The 27,347-nt window shown below is 42.6% G+C and overlaps 1 protein-coding gene across 1 annotated transcript in view; it reads left to right on the top strand.

The window, feature by feature from the left end:
- The window catches only part of LOC145414868 (uncharacterized), an 83,128-nt gene extending 59,666 nt beyond the window's left edge, over nucleotides 1-23,462 (top strand). Inside the window, exon 5 of the mRNA XM_080284289.1 lies at nucleotides 23,193-23,462. Coding sequence (XP_080140415.1) covers nucleotides 23,193-23,441 — 249 coding nt within the window. The 3' untranslated portion in view covers nucleotides 23,442-23,462. The remainder of the gene's footprint in view (nucleotides 1-23,192) is intronic.
- The last annotated feature ends 3,885 nt before the right edge of the window (nucleotides 23,463-27,347 follow it).

The raw sequence follows: 27,347 nt of genomic DNA, 5'->3' as shown, positions 1-27,347 counted from the left end.
GCACAGTGCGCAATTGGATAGGCGGTCCACGACCTCGCGCACTGTGATTTCGCAAACTTTGAATACATAATCTTATGGGAAAAATAACAAATGGCTTGGACTCCCTCAAACCTTGATTTTTTTTTAACCTTAGAGATATAATAAAAGGAAAACTTTTAAGACATACAGTGCTCGTCAGAAGTATCAAGCGCCCTGCGTCCCTCCTATGAAACAAACCTTTCAACATTGAAAAAACATGTAAATAATGCATTATATTTACCTTTAACCCCTTAACTGCGGGTGTCATTCCAGAATGACATTGCAAAAACTGGACCAAACCGCGGGTGTCATTCTGGAATGTTTGTGAATATTTTGAATACTGCGCGTTTTTCCGCGCGCCAGTTGTTTCACGGGAGAGTAGCTATTAAGTTCTTTCACTCCAGCCGACCCCCACCTCCCTCCTCCCACCCCCCGGGCCCCCACCTCCCACCCCCCCGGGCCCCCCATCCCCACCCCCTGGGCCCCCCACCCCACCCCTGCCCAAACACGCATCAGTATCTGTCCAGCTGTGTGAGTGACAACACCGCTGATGTGGCAGTGAAGTGCAGGCAATTACAGTGCCTTTTACCTGCCTCAGTGAACACAGAGTGGGTGTTTATCGTATGTGCAGTGTTCATATATGTTTATAGTATTATTATCAGAGTGAGGTTGGCATTTGGTAATGGTGTGTGGGGCGAAAAATAGTGATTTTAGATCGCTCACTTCTAATGGCACTGCCCATCCAGTGATAGTCAACGAAATCATGAAACATACATCATTGCAAAGCTGAAGGTTAGTACTTTCTAATGGTACCTTATTTTTCGCTCTAGATTTATTCTGTGTAGAGTTATAAAGGTTTAAAGTTTGTTTACATTTTGGCTGGAACCCCCGTGGGGGGGGGGGGGCCAGTCGGGTCAAAACAATGCCCGTGGTTAAAGGGTTAATGCATGGTAGGGTATCCTTTGCGCTTCTTCACGGACCTGAGACGTCGTGGAAGTGAAAGGGCGAGGTTCTTCAGGTGCTGGGGTGGTATTTTTGCCCAGGACTCACGAATGGCTGCTTCCAGCATAGGCAGAAAGCTCACGTCCTTCCCTTAGAGATTCTTCTTTACGAGGTAGCAAAGGTTTTCTATCGGGTTGAGGTCTGGGTTATTGCCTGGTCAGTCTTTCATGAAGGAGACCTCGCAGTCACAAAGCCAGTTGGTGACCGATTTGGCTTTATGAGCAGGTGCACCGTCCTGCTGAAACACTCTTGCACCTGTGAGCTCGAAGGACTCGGGTAAATGATCACAAAGAAGCTCCAGGTAAATGTCCTGATTCACTTTGCAGTTCTTGGGAAGCACAACAAGCTTCCCCAAACCCTTCCCAGAGAAACAACCCCATACCATAAGTGAATCAGGGTGTTTAACTGTGCTCTCCACGTAACAGGGGTCAAGCGGATCACTACCTCTGCGCTGGTACATGCGCGCTCCTCGATTACAGGTAACTCTAAACGTTGCCTCATCAGACCACAACACTGACAACCATTGGTCCTCACCCCAGTTAACCCCTTAACCGCGGGGCGTCACTTTCGTGACGCTTGGGGAGCAAGGGATCATACCGCGGGGCGTCGCTTTTGTGATTCTGTGTTATTTTGAATTCACCCGGGCTTCCAAGTGGGGGCTTGTATCATCTATCAGTACTGCCAATGTCCAACACTAGTCAGCACTCCTAATCTCATCTGTACTTCCATCCATTGTTGACAATTTAGCCATTTCTCCCCGTTCTTGACTCCCCTCCCTACCCCCCCTCCATTACCCTATCCTCTCGCCTGCCTGGCCGTGCTACGCTAAGTAAATCTTCCCTGGAATTTTTCACTGATTTCATCCATTGAAATAAGCCCTATGCCCTATTCTTATACCAAATAATATATACAAAAAAGAAATAAGGTAAGTGAGAGTGCCATACACCTGGAATTGGCTAATTATCACCTGACAACACCTCACGTGCACTCGTTCGCTAATTTTCGCTGTTTTTTTCCCCTTGAAATATGCCGTATAATCTATTTTCGTAATAAATATACATATAAGGAGGGAAGGGAGAAGCCTAAGAGATATTTACATTCACCTGGAACTACCTAATTTATAATGTATTGTCTAGATTTCCTGCCAATCATTTCAGTGCTATACATAGCTGTTTCAGGAGCTAACATTGGTAGTACTGAATATCCCCTAAGTAGGCCTCCACCCGGCCCTCCCTTATCAGTTTACTTTCATCTTCCGAAGTGGAGGTACGTCTGTTTCCTCTTGCTGACTTCAGGGACTTTTTCACCCCCATGCAAAGGGCCCTGTGACCTTTACCCCCTACTAAACCTCGTGTGGAAAGAGGTAAAGGGCTGACAATTGATAAAAGAGTGACTACGATCTTTCTATTGAGTAAAACAGTGCAAGTGGAATTGTAAATAATGTGTAAATAATGTGTAAACAGCAAGTGAAAGTAATGAATGTAAATATACTTGAACAGTGGAAAATAGTTTTATAAGTTACATCAAGTGACAGTGCATAACACAGTGTAAATAAAATAGAAATGTAAATAACGTAAATAAAATAGAGAACGTAAACAGAAATGTAAATGAGTAGTATTATAAGAATACGAGTATATACCCTAGGAGTAATGAAAGTGAAAGTTTCACTCTAGCATGTCTGAATACTATGAGTTATGAGAGTGAAGATGAAAGTGACATTCACTCTCAATGCTAGTATACAGGACGAGAAAGTGAATGCTACGTATTTTACTGAAAGAAATTGAATCCCTACAGTGACAATAAACTAATACAACTGAAGGAAACTTATGGATAAAGACTGTAGATATATATAAGTGTTATATAGTAATAGAAATATAAAGTGTGAGGGGTTTTATGAATAATAAATGACAGAGTACCAAGATCAAACTAGCGCAAGTGCGACGGTCAGATGCGCTCATAATTTTCATTGCTTTCACAGTGGTTTTTTTTTTGGAGTATGGATCCCAAACTACTTGAAAATCATAGAGTAGTGTTTATAGTGTTAATATCTGGCTGTGGTAATCATATTACGGGTTGTCGGGAAGTGTAAAGTGGAGACTTTGTTACCCAACTTCAGAGGTCTCCACAAGTCCTATGGTAACTGACGAAGGCTCAACAAACACTCCAGGAGAAAGCTGAAGGTATGTGCCATAAGCATATGTAATTTTAATATTCTAGGACTAATAACTGATTTTTGGCAAATATTTTTTGAGAGTCTGTCGGAGCCCGAATAACCCCGCGGCACATGCAAAACATCGGTAAACATGCCCGCGGTGTAGGGGTTAAGGTACTTGTTAGCAAAGGCAAGCCTACGAAGTCGCTGGTAACGTGCAAGAAGAGGCTTTCTCACAGGCCTGTGACTTGTGCAACCAAGTTCATGGACTCTTCAAGACACCGTGCACATTGAAACCTCACCAAACACTTCCGGGTTGCTCTCTTTAATTTTCTTTGCACTCACACGAGGATTAGACTCCACTGCACATTTTAACACATTAACAGACCTCGGAGAAGTTTTCCTGGGCCTACCAGACCATGGTTTCTTTGTAGGAACGTCACCACTATTTTCCACTCGAAAATGGGCACACCACCTCCACACTGTCGATCGAGCCACACCAACCAAATCACTAATTTCCTTCGTAGGGTGGCCTGCCTTCTTTAGAGCAATGATCTGTGATATGATTTCACTCGAAAGTTCATGGGCAGGGGCCATAACAAAGTGGCGAAAGCCAAAACACTGCGGGACACTAGGTAAAAAATGGCGCAAGAAGAGAGGGAGGTGCGGCGGAGTTCCTCTGTCTCACGCAGTCTGTAGGCAACTGAGGCGGCAGCTAACCAGTTCACAGTAAGGCCTCAAGCTGCTGTGACATCATGTTAGTGGCCCAAACGTCTGGCTCAATTTTTAGTACCAAAAAAGGGTGATTCTTTTTTCGCCAAAAGTATTGCGTGCCCTGACATAGGCACTCAATACTTCTGACGAGCACTGTATACTACAGATATAGATAAAATAACAAAAATATGGTCAGTCACCTTAAAAACAGTAGATGACTTAAAAGCAGGGGTTCCGAGGCATAGCAACACACTTGTTAGAGTGCCCCCGCCGCACCGTGCTTGTTTATTGTTGCCAGTGTTGTATCATTCCAGGCTTTGACGAAGGAATTTATGGTCCGTCGAATGTTATACAGTATTTCTTCCAGAATACAGCAACAGTCATTGTGGTGGGGGTTGCAGGTATGCCAGGTGAAGCAGGTGAGTCAGGTGGGCCTGTAGAGGTGGAGGGGAAGGCGCCAGTGAGTCAGGTAGGGCAATGGAGGAGGAGAGGATGGCGGCAAGCGAGTCAGGGGAGGTGGTGAGGGGAGGATCCTTCATCTCCTCCTTGTTACTGCTCACGTTTTCGGCAATTTCCTTCTTCTCTTCTTGTTTGTGTGTTTCATTCCTCATCTTGTGGATATATTTGCAGTATAACAACTTGGCATTTGCAAAATAACCATTACAGTACAATCCCAGTTAACCGGGTGGCTTGGGGAATTTACCTTCCCGGTTACAGATTTTTCCCGTATTTCTGATTTTCAAGTCAAATCTATACAAAGGCTATCACAGCAGTAAATACAGTTCAGGTACTCACCAGTCACATTAGGGGTTACACTAAGAGATTCCGCCTGAAAAACTGCCTTGTAAACACACACCATGGTCATAACGCACGTGTGCAATGTCTAGCAACTAGCAGTACTGCAAATTACACCAGTCCATTGTTTACCGAATTACTGTATTCATTATATGTACTGTACTCATAAAAATTGAAAAATAAAATATAGAAATAAAAGCTTGAACATTTATTAGTGAACTGATGATGTGTTAAGACTGCACTGTAGAATTATCACAACACCTGTGCCCCCACGTGAGTTTGTTTACGTTTCCGACTGTTCTTCTTCTTCCCTACCTGACCTCCATCACTCCACCCCTCACCCGCCACTCAGCTGTTTTGCAGAAAATAAAATAAATGATGTACGTATGAAATGCAGGCATATTATTTATTTATTTTTCTTCCAACAAAGTAAGCTTTCATTTCTATTAACATTTATATTCAGCCATTAGTGTTTTATAATGTTCGCCTTTTTCAAGTCTGTTGCATATGTCCAGCTTCTGTTTCAAGGTAAGCACGATACGCTTACGTTTAGTTTGCACTTTAGGCATTTTGGAGTGTACAAATTACCGTCTATCAGAGGAACACAATAGTAAGAGACCTTGTTTACTGTCTGGTGGCAAAACGCAGACTGGTGATTTTTGGAAGGTGTGGAGGATGACTGAATTCAAGTAGGGGAAAGAGGGGGAGAGGAGGGGTGGTTAAGAGGATTTGCTAGGGATTTACATCAGCCGGAAATGCCTCCACCTCGCTTTGTCTGACTTCCCCCAGCCTCGTGTGACACTATCAAACGGCGGTTTGGCGGTCCATTCAAATTGGCGCACAGTTATAACTTACTGACATTTTTACCAGCCCTTGAATTTTCCCGTTGTTCTGAGTATTCCGTTTGTCTGGATACCGGATTGCTGGGATTGTACTGTATTTAGGTGAATCCAAACGTTATTATTGAAACTGGGTATCTGTTCTAACTTAACATTATTGCCAAAGATGTTATTGTCGAAGTCGTTATTGGTGAGATCTTACTGTAGACTCCTCTTGAGCACCTTCCCCACGAGCCTCTAACGTCATGATGGGCGCGTCGTGTGGGGAGGGGGGTCACGTAGTCAGGGAAAATAGTGGTTTGGGGTCACCCCTTGCCTCTGCCTCACGTATTGTGGGCTAAACTCATGCATTCATAGTTTTTTTGGTTATGCTTTTTGGTCACTCCTGTACTATGCAATTCGCGCATTGTGATCATTCGTACTGTGCGAGCCCCTTGTATACAGCTGTATGCCTCTTCACCCTCTTATATGGTACTGAATCCTGGACTACTTACCAGTGTCACATTAAACATCCTGAGTCTTTCCACATCTAGTGCTTACAGCACATCCTTGAACTCACATGGGAAGATAAAGGCCCTTGCTCACAAATTCTCCAACAGGTAAAGTTAACCTGCTTAGAAACAGGCTGGTTAAAAAACAGCTTAGATGGATTGGATACGTGTTCTGACTGCTTGAGCGCTGCCTTCCCTGTTGGGTACAGTACTGTATGCCCAACTCCCTGCAGCACGTTGCAACCCAGGGGACAGAAGAAAAGATGATCGTATAAGGATAACTGAAGAAATGCAACATCATACCAAAAGACTTTGAAACCAATGCCTTTGACAGAAAACAATGGCAGGTCCTCTGCAGCAAAGGAACCATTCATCTCAAAGAAGCTTGGAACCTGGCCAGAGAAACGCATAGACATAGGAGGCACCACTAAAATGGAGTTCTCCCAGCAAACCCAGACTTGACATGCCAACTGTGTGGCCAAGTTTACCGATCCAGAACTGGTCTGCACAGTCTCATACGTTGGCATGAATGACTGAGCAACACATCATCATATGTGTATAGTAGCCATCGTCTTCTATAGTAAAAGGACAGCTTTAAGTGTGTGTGTGTGTGTGTGTGTCCTTACCTAATTGTTCTTACCTAATTGTTCTTACCTAAATGTATCTCCACAGGAATGGGTCAAACTCATACTGTCCCTTGTTTTGAATCGTTGTTATCATGCATATCCATAAATTTATTAATAGTTTTGGCACACACTGTTTCATTCGGTAATGCATTCCACTGATTATTTGGGAAACTGAATTTCAGTACGCCATTTTCACCACTTTTTATGCAGTTTTATGCAGTGCCTTCTTGCTGTTATTTTCCCCTAGGTTATATCCTCATTTGTGTCTATTTTCTCTTTTCCTGTGATGCATTTATGTAGCATAATCATGTCTCGTCTTTTCCTTCTCTCTCTCGTAATGTTGGTAGGTTTAATTTGTCTGGATTTCTTAGCTTAGGTTCCTTAGGCTTGGTTCCCATCTTGTAGTGGCCCTTGTATCTTTTCAATCTTATGTGTGTTTTTTGAGATAAGGATTCCAGACTACTGATGCATGCTTCAGGGTTGGTGTAATGAATGATGTAATTATCTTTCTCAGCATGTCTTCATACATACATGTGAATGTTAGTCTTATATTAGCCAGTAGTGAGCACATGTTCTTTTACTTTCTCCTTGATGTGGTCAGCCGAAGATAATCACGCCTAGGTCTTTCTCCTCCTCTGATATGTGTAGGTTTGAACTTCCTAGCTTATAATCCCAGTTTGGTCTTTTTTCACTTTTACCAAACTTTATTACATGACATTTGTCCACACTGAATTCCATGTGCCATCTATTGCTCCATTCATGAAATTTATTTAATTCTTCTTGTAGCTGTCTGCAAGAGTCGGTATTTGTATTTTGCCTTTGTATCTTTGCATCATCAGCAAACATACTTAGATAGTTTCCATTTCCAGTGTTGCTGTCAATGTCGTTTATATCCTTTTACACCAGGTGAAAATTTGTAAACCGGAACGCCATGTGGGGGCTTGAGAGACCCCAACTTAATTGTTGGATTTCTGCCATATGCACAAAGTTCTATCTATCTATCTTTTGCCAGATGCCATAATCAAATAGGGGTGGCCATTTGACTGAGTTATCTGTTTTACGGTGAGGGGCACTAACCTTCCACCAACCCACCTGTTGACACGTAGGGAGCACGTATGGTTTGGTTATATGGTTGCCACCCAGCTTTGTAAATGGTTTCTTGGCTTACAGGAAACCATTTGGCTTGTCACTCAATGTAAAGCCACCTGCAAATGAAAGAAAAGCAATAAGAAGTGACAGGAAAGATAGGAGAAATAGGAAGAGAGGAGAGCAGGCACAGAATAAGAATGATAAAGGCTAAGGAAGAAGAAGGCAGCACTACATCAAGGGAGTGGATGATGGTTACCACCACCTACCACTTGCACAAAGTTACAAATGTTAAATTTTGCACATATGTTTCCCAGGACATGGCACGTGCAGCCAGTCCACCATTTTGTGTGTGTGTGTGTATGTATGTATGTGTAAAATTTTTATAAGTTCAAAATTTTTGACATTTGGACATGTAATGAATAATGTGGCATATATATATTTTAAATTTTGACATTTGCACATGTAATAAATAATGTGGGATATATAGATAGATAGATAGATCAGATATTCATTCTTAGATCTTTAGTGGAAAAGTTTCTAGAGAAGGGAAAGAAGTTGTATGCTGCTTTTATGGATCTGGAGAAAGCATATGACAGGGTGGATAGACAAGGATTGTGGAAAGTATTAAGAATATATGGAGTAGATGGAAAGTTGTTGAATGCTGTGAAGAGTATGTATGATGGTGCAAAGGCTGCAGTGCATGTGGATGGTGAACTAAGTGAATTTTTCTCTTTGGAGGTTGGGTTGAAACAGGGATGTGTCATGTCTCCATGGTTGTTCAATCTGTTCATGCATAGGGTAATAAAAGAGGTACAAGGTAGGGTAGTGGATGTTGGAGTGGCCCTGGTGAGAGAGGATAGTGTTTGGAAACTCCCTGTACTGTTATTTGCAGATGGTACTGTGTTTTTGAGTGAAGACGAAGGGGAGCTGCAAGGTTTGGTGGATGAGTTTGGGAGAGTGTGCAAGAAACGGAATCTAAAGGTGAACGTAGGGAAGAGTAAAGTGATGGTCTTTGAGAGAGGTGAAGTCAGTGAATGTACAGTGAGGTTGGATGGTGAGGAATTGGAGAATGTGAGTACATTTAAGTACTTGGGTAATGTGATGAGTAAGGATGGAGGTTTGGAAGGTGAAGTGCTTGAAAGGGTACAGCAGGGAAGAAAGGTTGCTGGTTCTTTGAAAGCAGTGATAAGAAACAGGGAAGTGAGCATGGAAGTGAAAAAGTTACTACATGACAGTATTGTGAAACCAGCTCTAACGTACGGAAGTGAAGCTTGGACGTTGTTGGAGGGACACAAGTCAAGAGTGAGAGCAGTGGAAATGAGTGATTTAAGAGGAGCCTGTGGAGTCACATGGAGAGACAGGCTGACGAATGAGGATATAAAGGAGCATTGTGGTGTGGATGTGGATGTGATAGAAAGTGTTATGAGGAACACACTGAGGTGGTTTGGCCATGTGGAGAGGATGGAGGGCGAAAGACTGACGAAGAGAGTGTATGTGAGTGAGGTGGAGGAGGGAAGAGGGAAGGGGAGGCCGAGGATGAGATGGAGGGATGGGGTGGAGAGGTACCTGTATACGAGAGAGGGGGGTGTGAGTTGGGAGCAGAGCAGTGAAATGGAGGGGGACAGGACAATGTGGAGGCGATTTGTTTCTGGCCACCCCAAATGGGATTGAGGCGTCTGGCAATATATATACATATATACACACATATATATGTATATATATATATATATATATATATATATATATATATATATATATATATATATATACATACAGTATATATGTATATATCTATCTATCTATCTATCTATCTATATATATATATATATATATATATATATATATATGTATATAGTTGGAGAAGAACAGGGAGGCTTTAGGAAGGTAAGAGGTTGTATAGATCAGATATTCATTCTTAGATCTTTAGTGGAAAATTTTCTTGAGAAGGGAAAGAAGTTGTGTGCGGCTTTCATGGATTTGGAGAAAGCATATGACGGGGTGGATAGACAAGGATTGTGGAAAGTGTTAAGAATATATGGAGTAGATGGGAAGTTGTTGAATGCAGTGAAGAGTATGTACGATGGTGCGAAGGCTGCAGTGCGTGTGGATGGTGAACTAAGTGAATTTTTCTCTTTGAAAGTTGTGTTGAAACAGGGATGTGTTATGTCTCCATGGTTGTTTAATCTGTACATGGATGGGGTAATAAAAGAGGTACAAGGTAGGGTAATGGATGTTGGAGTGGCCCTGGTGAGAGAGGATAGTGTTTGGAAAATCCCTGTACTGTTGTTTGCAGATGATACTGTGTTGTTGAGTGAAGACGAAGGGGAGCTGCAAGGCTTGGTGGATGAGTTTGGGAGAGTGTGCAAGAAACGGAATCTAAAGGCGAATGTAGGGAAGAGTAAAGTGATGGTCTTTGAGAGAGGTGAAGTCAGTGAATGTACAGTGAGGTTGGATGGTGAGGAATTGGAAAATGTGAGTATGTTTAAGTACTTGGGTAGTGTGATGAGTAAGGATGGAGGTTTGGAAGGTGAAGTGCTTGAAAGGGTACAGCAGGGAAGAAAGGTTGCTGGTTCTTTGAAAGCAGTGATAAGAAACAGGGAAGTGAGCATGGAAGTGAAAAAGTTACTACATGACAGTATTGTGATACCAACTCTAACGTATGGAAGTGAAGCTTGGACGTTGTTGGAAGGACACAAGTCAAGAGTGAGAGCAGTGGAAATGAGTGATTTAAGAGGAGCCTGTGGAGTCACATGGAGAGACAGGCTGACGAATGAGGATATAAAGGAGCGTTGTGGTGTGGATGTGGATGTGAAGGAAGCATTATAAGGAACACACTGAGGCAGTTTGGCCATGTGGAGAGGATGGAGGGTGAAAGACTGACGAAGAGAGTGTATGTGAGTGAGGTGGAGGGGGGAAGAGGGAAGGGGAGGCCGAGATATATATATATATGGAGGAGAGTGGAATCTGAAGCAGCTGCTGTTTGCAGATGATACTGCACTGGTGACTGATTCAGAGGAGAGATTGAGACAGTTGGTAGAGGAGTTTGGAAGGGTGTGTGAAAGGAGGAAATTGAAAGTAAATGAGAATAAGAGTAAAGTGATGAAGTGTACGAGGTTGATAGATGGTAGGGGGATGAATATAGTTTTGAATGGTGAGTTGCTTGAGGAGGTAGATTGTTTTAAATATCTAGGGTCACATGTTGCTGTGGATGGAAGAATAGATGCAGATGTGAAGTTTAGAATAAATGAAATAGGAAAGGTGCTGGGAGGAATGAAAAAAGTGTTTAAATGTCGTTCGCTTAGAATGGATGTAAAGAGAAGGCTGTATGAGGGTGTTGTGGTACCGACTGCATTATATGGGGCTGAAACATGGAATGTGGGTGTAGCAGAGAGGAAAAGTTTGAATGTAATGGAGATGAGATGTCTGAGGAGTATGTGTGGAGTGACGCGTATGGATCGAGTGCGAAATGATGAAGTGCGAAGGAGAGCTGGAGTTGTTCGGGAGATGGCTGGTAGAGTTGAGCAGAGGGTGTTGCAATGGTTTGGGCATATGGAGAGAATGGATAATGAGCGATTGGTGAAAAAGATAACTAGATCTGATGTGAGAGGTGTAAGGCTGAGAGGGAGACCACGAATAGGATGGATGGACAGTGTGAAGAGAGCGCTGGATGCGAGAGGGATGTCTGTTGAGCAAGGGAGAGTGGCTGTGCGTGACAGAAATAAATGGAGAGAAATTGTGAATGAATAAGTGATGACGCAGCCCTGAGGGGATATTCTCCCGCATTTGGTCTGATCAGCTAGTCAGGTCAGGTGCGGGTAAGGGGATGGGTCTGTTATGATGTGGCAGGGGTAAACCAGTTCTGCTGTCAGGCCCTGCTGCGGATGTCACTGATTGCATTGCGCAGTTGACCCTTGTGCGGTGTGATGCGGTGAGGATCTGTCCGTTCTCCCCTTTGGGGCTAAGATGCGAATGAATGTGTTTGAATGGATGAGTAAATGGAGAGTGAGTCGTCCTGTCTCGGCTACCTCCCTTTCCTTGGGGGAAGCAGCCTAGGTATATAGATAGATAGATAGATAGATAGATAGATAGATATATATACACACAGTATATATATATAATATTTATGTATGTATGTATATGTATATACAGTATACATATATTTTACATTTTGATGCATACATCACTCAAGCTAAATGGTTTCCTGTACACCAGGAAACCATTGCTGGGTGGTAACCATATAAACAAATTTTGGCACCTGGTGGTTTAGTGGGTAATTAAGATGCTCAAGTCAATTTGAGCCTGTGTAGGTTTATATCCAAGGGGTGGTTGGGGTTTATTGCTCACGTAATGCCACTCAGTGATGAGTGAGGTTGGTCACTCTCATCTTAAATGTCAGAACCAACTTGCCTAGCCCTGGGTTCCTACACTCCTCATGGGATGACATAGGATTGGATGATGTTTGGATGGATGGCACATGTAATGAATAATGTAGCATATATTTTTAGGTTACTGTATATTCTTATTCATTCAGCATGTTCTGAACATACTAAAATAAATGTGTTGTCAGTTATAATGCCATAGAAAAAAAATGGAAAAAATAAAATAAAATGACCAGAAAAATTAGGTTGAATCGATGTTCTGGACATGGACGAGATTGACATTTATATTCGGAAAACCCCTGAATGATTTACAAATGAAATAAACTAGATTGACATTTACTGTATATTCAGAAAAAGATTGACATTTACAGTATATTCAGAAAAAAGCCTGAGTAATTTACAAATCTGGTAAACATTCAGTAAAACCAACTAATATATCATTATCACCATCAGAAATGGGAAGATCTTGTACAATTCTCCCCCACTGACTGTAGAACATCTCATCATTCAGTGACATGGTCAGTAATATCAAGAAGTTGAAAATATCAAATTGTTACACAGAATGCTGGATGGGGTACTGGACAACCCCCACTTGAACTTTGTGCCCTCCTGACTCCTGAACTATAAGAGCTTTTTCACTCAAAATTGCTGCACTTATACAATCAGCCATGACAAACAAAGGCATGGTTGACCAGATCCCTAAAACAGTAAGGGGCAACATGGCATCATTTAAAAAATATGTTGGGGTCCATATGACCCCACCTGGCACACAAAGGGATATAATAAAAACATAATTGATGCCAGCACTGATCCCTGTGGGACTCCACTACAGTCATTACTTGTTTTACAATGTTTCTGTTTACGATAATTCGCTACAACGATAATAGAAAAGTTCCACCCCAAAATTTGATTTACAATAAATTCCCTGCTATAACGATTTTGCCATCAGAAAGCACCAGGCCCACGCAAGGTGACCATTGCTTGTCTCAGGCAAGATGGCGGTCCCGGCATGCAGGCATTGTTATGGTTCAGGTCCCACCACCCCTTCAAAGCCCTGTCTTTTCAACTTGTTCATGTGTGTCCCCCTGTTATCGTCACCTCTCAGCCAACCATCATACTACAGTACTGTGGATTTGTGTGCCCAATGGTAAGGTCAGTTCCATTGTAAGCCCCAGTGCTAAGGTTGGTGCAGGTATGGGCCGGATTCCTTTCCCGCTAACCTGTTCCTGTCTGACTCAGAGGCTGACCACTGGTGCCTGTAAGCACAGGCTGTCCCCCAGTCTCAGGGGGGACGACTTGGACCAACACAGGAAGGAATGAAGGTGGGTTGTCATTTATGGTTCAGTCTTGGTTAGGTGACGTTGGGAAGTTGAGTTGACGTAACCCCCATTTTATAATGGGTTTCAATCTCCCAATTTACGATAAAATTGGTATACGATAAGGTATGACCTGACGTAACCTCATTGTAAAACGAGTAATGACTGTAGTCACTTCTCTTCATAATGAGTGATTTCCCCTTAGTACTGTTCTCATTTCCCTTTTTCTGAGAAAATCTTGCATCCAACAGTACAGATTACCTCAGATTCCTCCTTGATTGTGCAGTTCCATAAAATTTTGGTGTGGTACTTTGTCAAATGCCTTCTTGAAATCCAAATAGATACTGCCTACCCATCCTTCTCTTTTCTGTACTGTTTCTGCAACTTTATCATAGTAGCTTAATAGATTAGTAACATGTGATTTCCCCTTTCTAAAACTGAGCTGTCTTTCTGTTATCATATTGTGTCTTTCCAGATGATTTAACCAAATTTTTCATATCAGCTTTTTTAATATCTTACGATGCTGGTTAGTGATACATGTCAGTAGCTGAGTGGATTTTATCTATTTCCTTTCGTGAAGAGGGGAACAATTTTAGCTTTCTTCCAAATATCAGGTAGTTTACCTTGACTTAAGGATTCCTTGAATTTATGCATATTGGTCTGCCTACCTTTTCTGCACATTCATGTAATACCTAACCAGAAAAATCATCAGGACCATTTGCTTTTCCTTTGTCTAATTTGCTTAACTCTTCTTGGACCTCCTGCTCCAGTGTTCATATACTGTATCCGTTAATATGTGTGGGCATGCTTGATCCTTATCATCTCCCTCAAATCTACCTTCTTCTGTAAAAACTGATTGGAATTTTTTGTTATGTACAGTACTTCACAAATATTTTCTTTTTGGTAATAAGTTTTCCCCTCATCCATGATGGACAATATTTTATCTTTTACTTTGGTTTTGCTTCAGATGTAGCTGTAAAAAGAGCTTCAGTTGATCGCTACTTTTATTTATAATGTCTTCCTCAAACTGTCTGTGAGCATCTCTCCATATCCTTGTATAATAATTTCTTGCCTGTTTATTGTTGTTATATGTCCTCTCACTATTATGTTGTCTGTATATATTCCATTCATTATTAAGCCATTTCTTTATCCTTATTTCTGCTTCTTTGTGCTGAGGGATATAATTTTGGACTCTGTTTCATAAAAATCACATAATTTTCTGTATACAGTAATCCCTCCACTATCCGACGTAATAGAGCCATAGGCATGTCCGGAAAGTGGTCCTGTCCGGATAGTGGGCACCAGCCTCCTGGACTTGTAATTATGGACCTTAACTCAGAAAAACACCTATACAACTTCCTCTGGACATGCATAGCACCTATTTAAGACCCAAATCACACAAAAAAGGGACATAAAAGACTGAAATAAATGCAAAAGAACCATAAAATGAGGTTTTTAAGGTAGGTTCATACAATATGAAACATTCTGGGTACTTACAAGTCCCTGGCTCCTGGACTGGTAGTTATGGACCCTAACCTAGCCTAACTCAGAAAAACACCTCCCTACTGCAAATGCATAGCATCTAAAACACTACATATTCACACCAATAAGGGACATAAAAGAGTGAAATGAGGTATTTGAGGTAAGTATAGTATGGAAAATACAGTACAGTACAGTATGAAACATTCTGCCTACTTACAGCAAGTCCATGGCCATCTCAATGAATAACCGCTTCCTCTCAGACTCTGACAGTAAAAAGGATTTCCTGAAGCACTTGCAGTACACTGTTCATGAAGTCTTGCACTAAACTTAGTCATTCGCACTCAGAAGTCCATTCTCTTCACACTGTGCACTCTTGTCTTACTTATGCTCCATTGTAACTTAATAAGTGTTGCACTCTGCACTTTAAGTCTTTCCACTCATAAAACCAATTTCAAAACAAATCACAAGTTTATTTACGTTAAATTTAGTCCAAAAATTTTGTCTTGTGATCTAGTGGAGAAGTTCTTGCCGTTTAATCACTGTCAGAGTCTGAGAGTATCGCTGGCAGGTGACCTAGGGGTGCGTCACTGGGTCGTGGTGATGGCGTACCCACTGCAGACAACTCGGAAGATAGACGCAAACTCACGTCGAGTGGTGACTCCACCGTGGCTGATGTGCTGAGCTGTGGCTCGGAGCATGAGGGCCTGTCTTCGGGAGGCAACAGAGTGGAGCCAGGGCTGGGCACAGCGGGGGTCACTGTCCTGAAAAAACTGTCAATCATTGATTGACGCAAGGAATGACGATTCTGACGATTTATGATGCGCTGCCTGAAAGTACACACTTCCTCCACAAGTCCCAAGGGCCCCATCTCCCTGTCGCAGTCCAGGTGTTCCAGGTAGTCCAGAACGAACTCTAGGTGTTCCCGGAGTGCGCTGAGCTTGGGGATGGCTGGAGTAGTGTCATGCTGAGAGGAGTCCGCATCATCGTCGCCGTCCTCGTCGGAATCTTCAAGCAGGGTACTGACACCTGCAACAAAAGATGCGATCTCAATATCAGACAAGGTCTGATACCCAGGATCTCCCTTGTCGTCATCCAACCACTCACTCACTTCGTCCACATCAGCATCTTCGCTGTGCGCACATAGACATGCATGGAAGTCATCCACGTCGAAACCTAGGAAATCGTACTCCCCATCTGTTCCGAGAAGCAGATGAGACCAACCATTTTCTAGAGTCTTGACAGGGATTTCCTTCCATGCACTGGCCCAGTTGTAAATGGCAGACTTGATGTTGTAGCAGCGAAGGTTTTCCAAAGTCCGCTGGCCTCGCGTGTCCCGTCCCTCCCTGCGCTCGTCCTCATCCTCGAGAACAACCATCACCTCGTTCAGGAAATTCCGTCGGTATGGGCGCTTCGTTGCCACGATCACTCCTTGGTCCATTGGTTGGATGAGAGCAGTAGTATTAGGTGGCAGAAACATGCACCTAATGTGGCCATTCTCAGCCACCAAGTCCTTGTCGCAGGGGTGGGCAGGTGCATTGTCGAGGAGAAGGAGGGCCTTTACCTGGTGGCGTGGGATTCCCAGTTTCTCCGTCTGGTAATGTATGACCTCCTTGACGAAATGGCGGTGGAACCAGTCTTTGAAGATGTGGGCTGTAAACCATGCCTTCAAGGAATGGTACCAGACGACAGGAAGGACATCCATCACCCCACGAAGACACCAAGGTTGCTTTGCACGGCCAACAATAACGGGCTTAAGCCGGTGCAGGCCGTTAGCATTGGCACAACACGAAGCAGATAGCCGTTGCTTGGAGAGCTTGTGGCCAGGTACACGCTTCTCCGTCTCCTCGGCTAGAGTGTTCGTAGGCAAAGAGCGATAGAATAAACCAGTTTCGTCAGCATTGTAGACTTGACCGAGAGTGAGGCCCTCCCTGTCGGTCAAGCCCTTCACCTTGTGCCGAAACTCCTCTACTCCATCCTCGTTAGCGTCCAAAGCTTCGCCATGAGACTTACGGTTGGTAAGGCCATGCCGTGACTTAAATGCGAAGAGCCAACCCTCGGATGCCTTGAAGTCTAGGGCGTCGTGAAGCCTTGCGAACTTCTCAGCAGCAGCCTTCAGCTCCGTACCACGTACCATCACACCAGCAGCACGTTGCTATTGATACCAAATCAACGTGGAGCGGTCGACTTCAGCAAACTTGGAAGTAAACATCATCTTCCTCTCCATGTTGCGTTTGCTTTTTGACGAGAAGTCAGCCATGTACTGCATGAGTTTGTCTCGGGATCTCTTAATATCAAACAAAGTAGATCGGGCCAGGTTGAACTCACGGAGGATGCGTGAAGAAGACCATCCTGCATCTACTTTCTCCAATATCTCCCGCTTTTTCTCCAGAGTCAATACCACTCTCTTCCTCTTCTCAGGCGACGGGGCCATCATCACACACACGAAGGAGAGGCACGAGAGCAGCAGGAGTGCCTGCAGCAGGTAAGGCACCACCACAAAAGCGAGCACGTGGGCAGCCATAACGACGAGCTTTTGCTCACGACAAGGGACAGGCGGACAGTGGGGAGGATCCAGGGGCACTCTAGCGGACGTCGGAGGAATGACGCGCCACAACAAAGCTGTCCCGTGCTGCGCGCGCCAAGTTCAAATTATGGGCGGGAAAAAATCTTCTTTTTTTTCTAATTTTTTGCGGTTTTCGGACCATTTTAGGAATATTGGATCCCAGGACGATTATGTCCGGTTAGTGGGAATGTCCGGAAAGTGGGCGTCCGGAAAGTAGAGGGATTACTGTATATATATATATCATTTATAGCATGTCCGCTAAGCTCCTTTTCCCAATCCATTTGTATAAAGTACTTCTTTAGATCGTCATGGTTACCCTTTTTTGTAGTTTAAGCTCTTTGTAACTTTTTTTAACACTAAATATATCATATGCTATCCTGAAATTTAGTACTACATGGTTGCTTTTGCCGAAAAGTGGGTGATACATTATGTTGTCAGTTTCATTTTCTTGCCTTGTAAAAACAAGATCTAACAATGATGGCTCTTCTGGTCCACTTTTTCTGTTGTTCTCCTTTGCATGTTGTGTTAGGAAAAACTCCTGTATAAGATCCAGGAACGTTTGATCCTAACAGCTTTTATGGCTTCTTACATCTTGAGTAATCCAGTTTATATTTGTGTTGAAATCTCCTGTTAGTGTAATTCTTTCAGATTTTTCTTCCATTCTTTATAGTAGGATTCTTAAACTTAGTATTGTACTTTCTGCCAAGTCTTCATATTCACCTCTGTCCCAGGTTCTTGTCTTGGGTGGCATGTACAAATTTGCCACCATTATTTTACTTTCAGCTGTGTTGATTTCTACTTCAATTAATTTTACTTTTGAGGGTATATCTAGTTCTTTCTTTGACTTGAAGTTTTTCCTTTGTTAATATCACAACTCCTCCTCTTTTTTTCAAATTTCTATCCCTTCTCCATATAATATATGCATCAGAACTTAGAGTGTTATTGAATATCCTTAGGATTAATTTTGTTTCAGGTAGGTGGGGACACTTACCATCCACTCACTCAGTGTATGGTAGTGCTGCTTGGGTGTCTGCCCATTCCATTTTTCCATCCTTCTGCTTCTTCTATCTTTCTTTCCTTCATTCTTTCCTCTTCCTTCTGCCTGTGGATGACTCTACACTGAGTGGCAAGCCAAATGGTTTCCTGGATACCAGGAAACCATTTACTACTTTGGGTGGTAACCGTATAACCAAATTATGGCGCCTGGTGGTTTAGTGGGTAATTAAGGCACTCCAGTTGGATTGTGCCTGTGTAGGTTTATATCTAAGGGGTGGTTGGAGTTTATTGCTCACATAATGCCACTCAGGGATGGGTGAGGCTGGTCACTGTCATCTTAAATGTCAGGACCAACTTGCCTAGCCCTGGGCTTCTATGCTTCTCATGGGGCAACATAGGTTTGGATGATGGATGGACGAATAGGCAAATATGAGGTTTCTTTTCGTTGATATAGTCTTTTGTCTCAAATAATTTGGATACCATTCCATGTACACTAGAGTACATCAACTTAGTCATGTTGTTTACATATTTGACGTAGTTTGATTCTACTACCTTGCCTTTTTTTAGTCCCTGCTGTTTGTGTGCCATTTTCTTGACTGGAACAGGGAAGGTTTGGAGCCAGCAGATCCAGTGTCTGGCCCTTGGCCTTTGATTGATACTGCTGCTGTGAGTGAGGCAATAGGCAGGATGAGGGTGGGGAAGGCAGCAGGTGTGTCTGGGTTGACTGCCGAAATGCTGAAGGGCTCAGGCGATATAGGGGTGAGTTTAGTCACTGACCTGATAAATAGGATTATTTATGAGTGTGTTGTCCCAGATGATTGGTTGAAGAGTGTAATTGTAAATGTGTATAAAGGGAAGGGTGATGCCCTGGAAAGAGGAATTTATAGAGGTATAAAGCCTTTAGATCAGATAATGAAGGTAATGGAGAGAGTTTTAGAAGGATGATTAGAGAAAGAGTGAATATTGATGAGATGCAGTTTGAGTTTATGCCAGGTAGGGGGACCACTGATGCTATATTCATTGTTCGACAGCTTCAGGAAAAATATATTGGTAGGAGAAGGGATCTTTATTTTGTTTTTGTTGATTTGGAAAAGGCCTTTGACAGAGTCCCTGGAGAGGTGGTGAAGTGGGCAATGAGAAAGCTTGGCTTGGAGGAGTGGCTGGTTAGGGTGGTTATGGCTATGTATGTGAGTGCTCACACCCAGGTAAGAGTGAATGGAGATTTGAGTGATGAGTTTTCCGTGAATGTTGGTATGCATCAGGGGTCAGTCTTCAGTTCCATGTTGTTTATCATGGTACTCGAAGCCCTTTCACGTGACTTTAGAAACGGACTCCAGTGGGAGTTGTTGTATGCTGATGATTTGGTGTTGATTGCAGAGAACGATTGGGAGGCGGAGGAAGGGTTTAGGAAGTGGAGAGATGGTATGAGGCAAAAGGGTTTAAGGGTAAATGCAGATAAAACAGTGATGATATCTAGGGTTGGTGGCGGTACTGTCAAAGACAAGGGAAAGTGGCCATGTGCAGTTTTCCACAAGGGTGTGGGAAGTAGTTCCATCTTGTGCGGTGTGTGTGATAAATGAGTGCATAAGAGGTGTAGTGGTATCAGAGGTAGACTGCGAGATAATGCTGATTTTATGTGTACGACGTGTTGGGGAGAGCAGGTGGAGATTGTCAGACGCGAAAGGATTGAACTTGCTGGTGAATCTCTTGAGTGTGTGGAAGAGTTTTGTTATTTGAGACATGTTGTGTGCTGGATGTGGGGCTGGAGCTAGCTCTGTGGCTAAGGTGAGAAGTGGTTGGAAGAAGTTCAGGGAGCTCTTGCCTCTCCTGACATTGAGAGGACTCTCCCTATGTGCTAAGGGGTCTTTGTATGCAGCATGTGTTAGGAGGGTAATGCTGTATGGTAGTGAGACCTGGACAGTGAAGGAGGAAGATATTTGCCGGCTCAGACGTACAGAAATGACAATGATTAGGTGGATGTGCAGTGCGTCCCTGCGTCCAAGGCCTGGAGGGGCTGGGTTTACGATAGAAGAGTTGAGAGGTAGGATGGGACTGGAGTATATTGGTGTTGTGATGAGGAGATGTAGATTGAGATGGTTTGGACATGTGGAGAGGATGGAGGATGATAATTGGGTAAGAAAGGTGAGAAGTGTTAATATTGGGGGTGGGGTTATGAGGGATAGACCAAGAAAGACATGGGACAAGGTCATTAAGTGTGACCTCAGGGTTAAGGGACTGAACAGGGAGGCTGCAATGGATCGTGCAGCGTGGAGAGCCGCCATTAGGTGACCAATGCCGACACATCCAAGCATGTTGGAGCCTTTAAAAATGAAAACATAACCCTACTGCTGTGTAAAATAATTTACTTCTCTCTTCCTCAGAGATTTCTTCTTTTTTTTTTTTTTTTGCTTCTTTCATTTTGTAGTCCCCAATCCATTTGAGTTAGGTATCTTTTTATCGATCATCATCGTCATCATCTAATCCTGTGTTGCCTCATGAGGGGCGTAGGAGCCCTGGGCTAGGCAAGTTGGTCCTGACATATACGATTAGAGCGACCATCCTCACTCATTCCTGCACGTGAGTAATAAACCCCAACCACCCCTTGGATATGGAAACCTGCATAGGCTCAATCCAATTGGAGGGCCTTAATTACCGACTAAACCAAAATTTGGTTATATGGTTATGGTTTCCTGGTGTACAGGAAACCATTTAGCTTGTCACTCAGTGTAGAATCACCCATAGACAGAAGGAAGAGAAAAGAATGAAGGAAAAAAAGACAGCAGAGGGAGTGTAGTGTCCCCTGTAGGCATAGGGAAGAGGAAACAATGAAGGAAAAAAGACAGATGAGGATGGAAGGAAGGAAGGAGGAGAGGAAAGGGCAGTCACCTGAGAGCAGCACCACATTGAGTGAATGGATAGTGAGTGCCCACACCTGTCCATACTGTTTAAAATTCCTCCAACTCTTTGAGTTTGCCAGCATTCTTCAACACCTCCTCCACTGTGTTCACACTTTGGAAGGTTACTTTTAGGAGCCTTGACTTGTATTTCTCATATTTCCCTAGCCTTTTGTATTCCTCTGTATACATTCTCATGGATGTCTTTTGATAATTCTTTCAATGTGCTCATTATATTTACCATCTCGTTTTGGTCCCTAGGGATTCTGTTTCTTATTTCTTCTTCATCTTTACCAGTGATTACTGTAGATTTGTTCATCTCAACGGATTCCTTAATCAGCTTTGGGCTGTTTTTAATGATATCTTTCATTTCCATTCTTATGGTTTCATCTTTTTTAACTCTTGCTTCATTTTTATGATAGCAGCATATGCACTTTGTACTTCATCTGAGCAAATTGTCATCATTTCATTTGCCAGAGTTATTTTCTCTTCAGTATCACTGCTTTGTTTGGTCAGACTGCTTGCTTGCTAAATTTTTTCTGTATAATTTTTGAACTCCAAAAATCTCTCATGGTTGAACACTGTACTCCTGACTTTACTTGTTTTCTTTCTCAGTGAGTCTGCCTCAGTTGACAACTCGTATAGTGTAGTGTCCTTTCTGTTTATTCCTTTACTAATTCTTCATTTTTTCTCTCTGCAGGCGTTGTTTTTTTCTAATTGCCTCTATTTCCAGTTGAAAAGTTTTCTGCGGTTTATTCACTTTCCCCACTAACATGTTATATGTTTCCTTTTCAACCAGTTCTCCATGTTCATCATCATGTTTTCTACTTTTATCCCTTCTCTTTCCTACTAACTCCTACTCTGTAAAGTACAAAATCTTACAGAAAGATCATGTCTACTTACAATCTGGCATCTCCCTGCTGTCCATCATGGTGTGATGTGACAACACCCTGATGCTTCCCTTGCTTCAGCAAATTCCTTGGAGCACAGATTCTGATGTATACACTCTTTTGACTACACTGTCTTTCCTTATAATTACTCTGCTGTATTAACACTTAATTTAGCCTAGTACTGAACTTGACTCATTAATAGATACTCATTATGTATGCCGGTAGTAGTGGAGCTCGGTGATGTATGTCCTTCCTCTCCCATTGTCGGTGTGTGTGTGTGTGTGTGTGTGTGTGTGTGTGTGTGTGTGTGTGTGTGTCAGACATGGGGTAATAGTAATTGACTATAACAGGGTTTTCAAAGTAATAGTAATAGTAATAAATCACAAGTTCCTGGCTGGAATAGTAATTGTAATAGTAATAGAAGGCAAAATAATAGATAATTGTATATTACTTTCCCATTACAGACACTTTTTTAATGCAGTTTACCATAATCAGTAAAAACAGCCTTCTCACCTTGGTTAGCTGTTGGCTGCTCTCCAAGATGCAGGTACACCACAGGAGACCATGCAGAATGGAGAGTGGTCAACAGGCCATCAGGTGATCTAGACACACTTGTGCATTCAGTGGAACAGCCTCCCAACAATAATGAAAATAAAAACCATTTTCAGTTTAATTAATACTGTTATCATAAATAATATATTAATAGTAATAGTAATACTAATAGATGACCAAATAATAGTACTGTAATAGCAATAGATGACCACTAAAGTAATTATAATAGTACTATAATAGAGAGCAACTGAAATTAATAGTAATAGAAACCCAGTAATAGACCCCATGTCTGGGGTGTGTGTGTGTGTGTGTGTGTGTGTGTGTGTGTGTGTGTGTGTGTGTGTGTGTGTGTGTGTGACCCACTTAGTTATTTTCTGTTATCTCCTGTTGACAGGATGTTGAACTGGATGAAAATGGGGCAAAGCATGTGGAGCGGATATACTGTGGTCATGTCTACCACAATCAATGCCTTGACACCTACATAAAAACCCCACCATTCCAAGGAGGAAAAACCTGCCACACCTGCAGCTTGAGGATCTATCACGACAAGTGGAAGTTGACACCTGAGACTGTAGAGGCACGCTGGGCCCACAAGCAGGCCAAACAGAGAGAACTGGATGAAGTGGTAGATTTTCTTAGCTAATGAAGGGTGTTTTTTGTGCAACTTTCCAAGCTTATGACTGAAGTTCCTTTTACAATCTTGGCTGCATACTGCCAGTTTCTGATATTGTTATTTTTTATTTATGGTCAGTTTCATGCAGCTATTTAAGCTTTTTTCTTGTACTTTTTTTTTTAATCTTTTCACTGAGATAATTAATATATTGACTTCTTGACTGATGAATAAAGCTTATTATGCCTTAATTTGTGTACCATATTAAAAGTTTCTTGTACAACTTTTTGGAGCTAATGATTATTAAAAAAAAAAAAAAAAAAAAAAAAAAAAATTCTTCCAAGTTGTTTGCTTCAGCTAGTGACAAAAAACTCATGCATGAGGATCCTTAGTTATAGATGTATAATCTTTTGGAAAAAAAATACAAACTATGCATTGAGTCCAGATACCGGATTTTTATGCTAATCAGAACTGCACTGGAGCTGGTAAATATGTGATTGTTTCTGTTTTTATTCCTTGAATTTCTGACTCTTGCGGAGATGGACTCACAGGAGCAAATATTCTAAAGGATTCAGCATTTGCACTTTATATATCTACAGTCAGTACTGTATGTTGTTGAAGTGGGATGCCTTTTGGTGGTGACACCACTCTTACTAGGTGCTGAAGCTGTCACATTGTATTAAGTGTCCCTTAATCTTCTCCTTAACCCCTAAAAGAAGGATGGTGGACTGTAGAAAGGCAGCTTTGGCCTGCAGTTTCATGTTCAGATCATCATCATCATATTTGTCATACTGCTGCTTCTTTTCTTTTCTTTTTTTCCCATACTGTAAAATCACTTCCATCCATTTGGAAGCTATATTGTGAAGGTCAGCATCAATATTCATAGTTCAATTACAGTAACCAACTGGAGTCGTAATGTGAAGGTTAGCACTAATCTTCGTAATACAGTCGGTTGGCCCCAAACATGCCAACAACTGTGGTACAGAAATCATCAACATGCTGCTACATGTATTTTAATTACTGTTTTATAATATGATTAATATTACAGTGCTAATAAAAATATTTATGTACTAGAGTCACTGCTCAATGTGTCTCTCGAACACAGTAGCTTCGTAGTCCATATCCACCTGAGATACATGCCTGAGGGCTGATGATTTTGTGCCCCTGATGCATAGGAATGCAGACCTCACAAGGGAGAGTAGCATTTGACATCATTTGATGTTTGCTGTTCTGTGGTTAAAGTGATCATTGTCTAGAGGAAGCTGAGCTGGCTTTATGGTGTTGTCATGGCAAATTTCCTGCAGCATTTTTGCAATGAGGTTCTGTACTTCATCAAGCCAAATGCACACAAAGCCTCCCTTATTTGCAAACCATTGTATGGTGCCACTGGTAAACTGTTGAGGAAGGTTTTCTGTTGACCACCCATATCTCAAGGCTATGGTGTCATTATATTCTTGTTTCTTGAAGTCAAAGCCATTTTGCCCCGAGAAGCAGGGTTGTCTGCCAGTGCAATGCTTCAACCTCCTGTGTCATTTCAACTCTTCTGTGCTGGTTTGTAATAAGATATGCAGCTATGTGCCACAGCTAGTTCTGTCTTGCTTCCCCTCTCTGCTTGTGTCTGTCTTTCTGCTGTTGTTGATCGGCTTCACCCATCTCAGTTTGGGCCCAAATTTTCCATGACAAGGATTTGGCAAGCCAGAGTTAATGTCCATGTTCATAGCCAGCCATGGCTGCTGGATTTTTAATCCACCATATGCTGGCCAACTTGGGACCTTCATGGCGCCCCAGTGCCGGCCAAATTTTTTTTTTTTTTTTTTTTTTTTTTTTAAGGTTAGGGATGATGAGAAAACATGGAGAACAACCATAAAAGTACTCACAGAAGTCTAAAAGGTTAATTTTGAAGTTGATTCTCTCTTGGCGAGTTTGGTAACTGAAATGTTTCGAGTAATGCCCGTAGACTTCATTGACTGCCGCTGACACCCAGCGAGTTGAGGTAGGAGATCTTCCTTTTCTTCATGGGTAAGTACCCCAAATGACCCAGGGACACTCTCGGAAGGTATATAGATGATGTGGGAATTGTCCCCAAGCATAATTATGTGCAGGGGTGCATTACGACATTTGAGAGTGAGTGGTATTTTTCCAGTAATGTTCATATTATTGGATTTTCTAGTTTTCACATAAAGTGTTTTCCCACACATATATATTTTACAGTTGTATATTTTTTTCGTACAATGAATTATGCTTGCACGTTGTATTCGCCATGTGTCTTTTCTCGAACACACAAGACACATTATGCAAGTTATTTGATTTTTTTTTTTTTTTTTTTTTTTTTTTTTTTTTTTTTTTAATGCAAGGAAGAAGGAACCAAAGGCCATGAGCCCGCAGTAACAGTTCCCTCCAAGAGAAAAACAAAATACAATAGAGAGCCAAATTCAAGATCTGATCATTTTGAGATGCCTGGACACACTGCGTTTGAAAGACTGGAGATCATAGGCAGCAGGAAATACAGACAGAGGGAGACAGTTCCAGAGCTGACCTGTTGCATAAATGAAAGACTGGGAGTAACGGTTAACTCTTGCATTAGAGAGTTGGACAGAAAGGGGATGAGAGTTTGCTGCCAGACGGGTGCTACGCGCCCATCGTAGAGGTGGAGGAATGCAAGCAGACAGTTCAGAGGAGCAGTGACCATTAAAGTAGCGATAGAAAAGAGATAAAGATGCAACAGTGCGGCGAAGAGACAGAGGTTGAAGGGAGTCAGTAAGAGGAGGAGAGTTAATGAGACGAAAAGCCTTTGACTTACACTGCACTTGCTATTATGAAATCATATACACTAATTTATGTATACATTACAATTACTTATGAAATAACTTACACTAATTTATATATACGGTACAATTCAGTAACATTTATAGGTGTCTTTTTTCGCATATAGCAGGTTTCCAGCACTTAGAAGTGGAGGAGGGTATGATATTCCTCAAAGCATGGGATGAGACACAACCCCACGTCACACTCACGCATTGGTAGAAGGCAACATAGGTGTTAAAGAGGAGAATAATTCTCAATATTAGCTCCAATGTAAAAAAATTCTTGAAGAAATTGAAGCTCCTTGAAGTGGGAGTCAGCTCCAGCATAGTACAACCTGCCATATCACCGCCTGTGAAGGGATGAATGATGGGAATGAAATTGCTTCCATCGTCCCACTTGCACTTGACTTCATCCCCTCCTTTGCTTTCACCCTTGTCACCAGTAGGGCCACCTCCATCTCCGTCATCAGGATGGGGAGGAAATTTGGTAGTAGGTTGGGGAGGAGGTTGGGGAACAGAGCTTGCCTCCTCACTTTCCCCACAACTCACACTTTTCTTCCCCCTGCCTTTTCCCTTCCCCTTTGCTTCTTTCCCCACCGTTTGAGGCTGTCGGGAGGAAGCGCAGGCGGGTTCAGGTGCGGTGGAGGTCCTGGGTTGGGGAGAGGCAGCGCTGCGTGGGGCTGGAGGTGGGAGGTATCTTCACACACCACATGAATGGAACAAAGCACTGCTCACTTTGTACTTTTTACTGAATAGTTCTTCCCCACTCATCTGGGTTTCCCTGGGCCATCCTTTCCATGAAGACAGCCAATGTTCACCTGAGGAGTCAGCCTCGTATTCCATATCACTAGGGGAATCGTTCATGGAGCAAGAGCAGCGTGGTGGGGTGGAAAGTGGTGGTGGTGTTGGTGCAGTGTGAGATACAGCCTTTCAGACAGCCACATACCTCATCTTTGTTGGGGATGGAATCTTGTCCTCGCTGCTTGATTCCGACTCAGGTTGGACGTAGTCTTGATGAGCAACATTATCAATGGGAGAATCATTTTCTCCATCACAGGGGATGTTCAGGAGCTTGTCAGTCTTGTGTTGGGGAATACCACAATGCACCATGGTGCTCTATCACTCGCAAAGTGGG

Source organism: Coenobita brevimanus, chromosome 101, assembly GCF_032717465.1.
Source record: "Coenobita brevimanus isolate Jiangsu-jjx chromosome 101, ASM3271746v2, whole genome shotgun sequence".
Lineage (NCBI taxonomy): Eukaryota > Metazoa > Arthropoda > Malacostraca > Decapoda > Coenobitidae > Coenobita > Coenobita brevimanus.
This window is presented reverse-complemented; position numbering and strand designations above follow the sequence as displayed.